The 7,234-nt window shown below is 35.9% G+C and overlaps 1 protein-coding gene across 1 annotated transcript; it reads left to right on the top strand.

Moving 5' to 3' along the window:
• The first annotated feature begins 2,642 nt into the window (after positions 1-2,642).
• Positions 2,643-6,009, top strand: LOC118766556. The gene has a single exon (XM_036509974.1). It carries the CDS (start codon positions 2,776-2,778, stop codon positions 5,788-5,790), a length of 3,015 nt encoding a protein of 1,004 aa, XP_036365867.1. The 5' UTR covers positions 2,643-2,775; the 3' UTR covers positions 5,791-6,009.
• The last annotated feature ends 1,225 nt before the right edge of the window (positions 6,010-7,234 follow it).

Raw genomic sequence — 7,234 nt, 5'->3', positions numbered from 1 at the left:
TTTAATTGTAATGACAGAAGTATTTTCGTTAATAATAATGGGGGCTATCAATAATCATAAAATGTTGAGCTGCATTTGTATCGTTAATTAATATGAATACTAATTTCAAATTGTAGCTAGAGTGTGCGCCACCCGGGGCGACCCTTCTGTTTGTCGCACCCGGACCCCACAAAAAACGCATATTGCCTACAGTAGACCCAAAAGTGGTACCCCTTTAAAAGTGCCGCCCGGGGTAGACTGCCTTCATCGCCCTCCCTCTCCTAGCTACACTAGTGATTACTCGGCCTATCATTAAAGCTGTATGACTGTACCAAGGGGTTTGCTCCCCATGCAATTTAAATATTACAAGAGAAGTGATCTTCTACTTAACAGACGGCATAATACGATTCTTGCCACCATTTCTTTAGATTATTTACTTTTGTACTATCTGTGTACATACTCCAATCATCTTAGATAACTATCTACCTGCACTTTAATATAATCACCCCCTCCATGCCTTTTATCTTTTTCTCTTCAGTGAAATCATCCGAGCGTAGTTCGATCTTAGCATAGCTTTTACTCTAATGGAACTTCAAAGTTCTTAACCGTATGTTTATAGCTATAGAAAGATATATTTACTGTCCCTCCTTATATTTTCCAACGTTATCTTCTCTCCATTTTGTCCATACTTTTTGTCTCTTTACTAACTTTCTACTTTATTTTAAAATTTCTCTTCCGATTCTTGTATGTTCTGCACACTCGGATGTTTATAAAGTATATAAGCCACGAGAAGCTAGGGCTGACATTTGCATAGCAAGGGATCTCTAGTTAGCTTCTTCCCTAATCCTTTCTCCTTCAATAGATCTTCTTTTATCTCTCGTCTCTACTCCATATATCTGATTTTGTCTCCACATTTTCAGCTGAACGGTCTTTTATTCACTTTGATTTTTCTTCCTTTCTTCTCTGATTTTGCCTCTTACTTCTGAGCCTTCACCTCAGCGCTGTATTACTTCTCTATTCCCCTCTTCCGCCGTCTTTTATTACTGTAGTGCCTTCTTGTATATTGTATGACTGCTTGATTTTTCTTTGCATACCTTCCATCTGATGAAAAGGTACATTGAGTATCGCTTGCAGCTTGAATTGATTAACGTTTCATTCTTATGTGTTAATATTAATTTTTGCCTTTTCTCTATGTTTTGATGCATCATTGTGTACACCTCTTTGCATAATATACATTATTGCATCAACTAGTCACCGAATTTTTGAAACAGCTGTAAAGGACTTTTTTTTCTTCTTTATTATATTTATGTTTATGTAAGATCTTTGTAAATGATTTGATGCCGTATATTACTGTTTGCCGTTCTTTTATTTTACTATTATTCGCTCGACCCATGCATTTCTTCTTGTCAACTCTTGTTCTGCTGCTCTATTCCTCCCACGCTGGATTTTAAGAATTCGATCTAGTTTGAACACTAATCTGGTGATTATCTATTCTATGCCTTTATTAGCGTCATCTCTCCCATTGTACATGTATGTATGTATGTATATATGTATACACATACACACACACGCATGCACGCACACAAACACACACACGCATATTTTAATCATATATATAATAATGAAATTATTGTATACAGTGCTCAGGTGCACCACAACTTGTCAAAAGTGCGTATAGAGTATATGCAGTAATGTACAAATATCTGGAAAGCGAACAGTGTATGAGTCAGATACATGCTTGTGTGTGTATGGAGGGGAGAAAATCAGGTGTAGTGTTGGCAAATCCCAGGAAGCATGGAAGTTTTGAAGGATGCAGTGCTCCGACAACTAACAACTGATGCCGGCAGTTTGTTCCATGCTTCAGCAACTCTCAGCATGAAAAAATGTTTCCTAAAGTCATGGGAGCTGTGCTGTTTTCTGACTTTGTAAACATGTCCACGGGTGGAGCTTGAAAAGGTGCTCAGAGTTATTGTTTGTAAGATGGTTTGTGTTTGTGGAGAGAAAGACGCAGAGATCCCCAATTAGACTCGTGGATAAGAAGGTGTGCTGAGTAAAAACAACTGTATTTTATAGCATTTCGTATGACAAAAACAAGACTTGAAGTTCTCGTTAATTGTGTATAGACTGAGTTATTAACAGCAATGTTTCGTAGCTGCCTACGATATCTATTTAATACTTAGAGACTTCCCCCGTTGGGAATATTTGCTAGAAATACGCCACAAAACTAGCAGATCAAGTTCTTATCAACTAAGCAATCTTCAGCTTACATTAAACGACATCGTAAGCACCTGCCCGAAGAAAAATCAGAACAAAAGAGAAAACACAGATAACAAAACTACAGCAATAAAAAAAATAATGATTAATTCGTTTTGGACATTTTTGTAGTTGGTCTGCAACTGCCGCGAGGTAACAATTTATTATGCTAAGAATTTCACTGCTTCTATTATTTTTATCTATAAGAAGAGTAAAAAAGTCACCAAATAAAATGAATTACAGCTGGGGTGTTTGAAGTTAACGTCATCGTTGTGTCAGTTAATTCACATCAAAGTTTTAATTGTCATTTAAGCTAACAAATTGTCTGGGCGGGTCATTTTTACGATTTCCCCGTCTTTTATTTTATATCTATAGATTTACAGGAGAGAGATAAGGTTATAACAAATCTGTTGTGGAATTCAGTCCAGTCCAGAAATTTCGCTCAGCTTATATTTAATTCAGAGGAATTAAATATAAGCAGTTATTTCCACCACACTTTAACACGAACGTTTCGAAGGAAGGTGCTTTACAAGAAGATAAACCATGTACATATATTTGCGAATTAGTCTTCATATTTTCCTCGTGTATATCATAATAATTAAAACCAGTACGCTGAGAGTATGTCGGGTATGTCAACAGAACTCCACTTGTTACCCACCAAAATGCGTCTGTTGTAAAGATTCTCTACCTACGAATGGAGCAAATATAACAGATTTCCCCCAAATTGTTTACTTCACATTCGACGACGCCGTAACCCTTCAAACAACGAAAATGTACAGGAAATTGTTTTCGGCCGAGAGGAAGAATCCGAATGGATGTCGAATCAAGTTCACTCTATTTGTTTCTCACAATTACACGGACTATCGCCTCGTGAATGAATTTTATAAACAAGGAATGGAAATAGCTTCTCATAGTGTAAACCACAGAAGTGATATAAATCTTGTTCAAGTTAGAAAGGAAATACTTGGACAAAAAGACAACTTGGTGCGTTTCGGAAATGTTCCTAAAGACGAGATTATCGGGTGGAGAAGTCCTTTCCTTAAACCTTTCGGAGACAAACAGGTTGAAATCCTCAAAGAAGGTGGGTATATTTATGATGCGACTCTAACTTATTCTAAAAGACAGAGAAAAGCAATATATCCCTTCACGCTGGATTATGGCTGGCCATTTCGTTGTCAAATCCCAAACTGTCCTCAGATGCAACATCCTGGCTTTTGGGAGGTACCTGTGGTGTCTGTGACAGATAAAAACACACTCTATGACTGTGTATACACTGATGGTTGTACTTTTCCACCGACGACCTACGAAGAAGCTTATAGATATTTATGGAACAATTTTTTGGACTATTACAATGGTAATAGGGCTCCAATGGGTGTACATATGCATGCAGCTTGGTTTTTCTATAATTACCCCGATGATCCATACCGTTTGAAAGCAATGGATCGATTTATTCGAGAACTTTTGAAAAAACCAGATGTTCACATCATCACGATCAAGCAAATGCTGGAATGGGTTAAAAATCCTGTTAAAAACTCTGAGATTAATTCATTGAAATCTTGGCAATGCGATTCTTCGAATGACTTTATCAAAAATTTCTTGCCGCAGTACAAATATAATGATATTCACAAAAAGGAGAGGCTATTACAAAAGCAATTCAAGCCACATTTGGAGGAGAGATATATTGCGAAGGAAAATCGATTATATAATATATCAGTATTAGAAGACAGTGATAAGTTCTCATATAATATCGCAAGTGATTCAATTTCCGACAACTTATGGATGTCTCGAAACAAGCTAACAGATTATAAAGAAAGAAGAGCAAAAGAAGAAATAAAGTCTCTTAACACCGGGGCAGAATCAAGAAAGAAATCAATGCCAGTAACTGAACATGTTACGACGAAGAACCGTGAGTGGGTTGCTAGAAATTTTAACTTAACTAATGGCTGGAATCAGAATGACCAATCTCAATTTTCTAGCTACATCAAAGAATCAGTAGACAAAGAACACTTAAAACAGATGAATACCGAGGCCTCCCTGCAAAATGGCAAAGAAAACAAGAAAAAGAAAATATATAATCAGAAACAACAAACAAAAAATGTTGACCATTCTAGACTATATTCTGGAAGTTATTTCCCAAGATATCACATTAACCAACCAAAAGATTTCCAAGAAAAACTAGGTATGTACAAGAATGGAACAGTCGTATCAATGGATAAATCAGAAATTTTCTTTAAAATTCCTCAAAATAATACACCAACAAGACATTTGCAAGGACGAACGTCCCAGAACAACCTAATGAGATACAATAACGCAAAAAGAAACCGTTTAAACATCTTAACAGTTAACCAATCATCTAGCTTGGGTTCTTTAATGACTAGTCGAAGTATTAATAACAACAGCAGTGGAAACAACAACATCGATATCAACTCACCATATATAAGAAGGAATACAAGCTTTGCTTTAGACAAGAAGGTACTAAAAGCATCTGAGCAAGCTGATGATGTATGGAAAACATCAGTTATTGCTAACGAAACTGGTCAACCATTTAAAAGTAACTTCCAGGCTAGAGCTGGTGTTGGAAATCAGGAATTTAGCTCTAGATATTCAAAGAGAATATCCATTAAAAGCAAACATATGAATAACAATACGTTTAAGACATGCCAGCAGGGAAATAATTGCTTATTGCCTTATTGTCGTTGCATGAATACTAATGTAGGTATAGCTAAGATGGACGATATTCCTCAGTTTGTGTATTTCACTTTCAACGGACCCATTACTAATCAATTCTTTTACAGTATGATCTCTTTGTTTAATCTATCGCATCTAAACCTCAGATGTCCCATAAAAGCTACTTACTTTGTTTCGGATGCAGGCACTCGTTATGACCTCGTCAGAAAATTATACGAAGCTGATATGGATATTGGTCTTCAGGGAAATAGTACTTCGTTCTACTCAAACAAAAGTATGTTAGCTTTAGATATTCAAAGTCAAAAGTTTAAAATGACTCGTGGTGCTGGTATCCCAGCTGTTAATATAACTGGTTGGCGTTCTCCAAGTATATTTCCTTTGGGCAATGATCAAATGAAGATTTTGCAAAAAGAGCATTTTATTTATGATTCGACGTTGATTTACAAACAAAGTTATTATAGGTGGCCTTTCACTCTTGATTTTGGCTGGGGAAGAGAATGTCTCATTGGGAAATGTCCAACTGGCAATTTTTACGGATTTTGGGAAGTTCCAGTAATACCACTATTAGACAAATATAATTACACTTGCGTCTTTGCTGACGGCTGTTTATTTAATCCAAGTACTACAAAAGATACTCTGGAATTTCTTCTGAAAAATTTAGCAGTTCATTACCAAAAGAAAATTCCCTTTGGAGTCCATCTGCGACACGACTGGTTCAATCCCTCACAGAAGCACAACTTGGAAGGTTTGAAAAACTTTATCTCTAAATTGGTTAACATGTCTGATGTTTATATTGTCAGTATTGCAGAACTTATCCACTGGATTAAGCAACCAAAAACTTTGCAACTAATGAAAGAGAAAACGTGTTGAAAAACTACTTTAAAAATAACTTCTATAAATGGATATATATTTTCGGCATTAAAAACTGTATAAATTCTATTCAGCTTAAATCCAGTTTATTGTACAACTAGTTTTAATTTGAAAAGTATAATGCGTGATCATACAGAAAACGTCTGACAAAATCTTGATGCAAAAAGAAAAGGTCATTTAATGATGGAAAACTGTTTACTCAAACATAACGCTTGTCTATATAATGAGTTTGCTTTTGGACCTCTCCTTCTAGATTATAAAAGTGACTTAACCTAAAGTAAGTTGTTTTCGTATCTCCAACCATTAAAGTCACCCTCTTTAATTAAGTGGATGACATCCTAACTATTTACAGTTACTCGTCATTAAATGCCTTTTCATTATATTGCGTCAAGACTTTTCTATTTGGCTGCCAAGATCAAAATCAAAAGTTTATCGGGAATTTTAAAATTTGGTAGAATTATGGAGTTTTCCATGCTGAATTGCTGGAGTTAAAATGTTATAAAGGTTTAAAGTTTAATCATTTTCACCCAGCCAGGAAACAGGATTTGGAAGCTGTCATTTTGTACGTGACTTCACGTTTTGTCAACATCCTGAAAATAGCACTTGTGTTTTATATGAAATCGTAAACAAATGAATTACGCACAACATAAAACCCCTCATAACTCTTTTACTTGTTTCAATCATGCGACTGTGGCCATGTTGAGCACCACCTTCTAATACTACCTACTTAACATACATACAGGTCGTATGTCCTAATAATGTTATTGTCAAATCAACATTCATTACCGATCTCCAACTAGCCTGGGCGGAGTGGGGAGACTTTTACATATACGATTGTTTCTTAGTCGAGTACTGGCCTTTAATAGCTTTTCACACTGTACTGCGCACTGTCTAAAGACAACTATAATTATGCAGTATAGCTAGTAAGATCAGAGACTGATAGAGAGATCGATCGATCGATAGATCAACCGATCGATCGATAGATAGATAGACAGATAGATAAGAGACAGAGAGGGGGAGATGTGTGTGTGTAAGACAAACCTTGAGGTTTTTGATAAATAAAATGATTTCAACAAGGAATCGAAGCTAAGTTACCGACGCAGAGTGTCTGTAACTGCGGAGTCAACAACCTTGGCAACCCCCAAATCTTTTGAAAAGGTTGCAAGACGCAACGAAAATTTTAGGAAAGTAAAAATAAGAAATAAGTGGAAATTTTACCGGTGTGTGTGTTAAATTATGAGGCACAAAAAGAAAATGACTCCCCAGACACAACAGAAGGTAAAAATATTACATGTAAAAACGGCTTAGGTTAAAATGGTTGATATAAGAATAGTGAATGTGCACCAATTACGATTTATAAATGTGAATATATAATCTGAATATAGAAGCTGAACATGTAGAGGTTGTCCATAGCTATCCTCTTTCTCTTTGATTTTCAAAGAGA

Source organism: Octopus sinensis, linkage group LG16, assembly GCF_006345805.1.
Source record: "Octopus sinensis linkage group LG16, ASM634580v1, whole genome shotgun sequence".
NCBI classification, from domain to species: Eukaryota; Metazoa; Mollusca; class Cephalopoda; order Octopoda; family Octopodidae; genus Octopus; species Octopus sinensis.
This window is presented reverse-complemented; position numbering and strand designations above follow the sequence as displayed.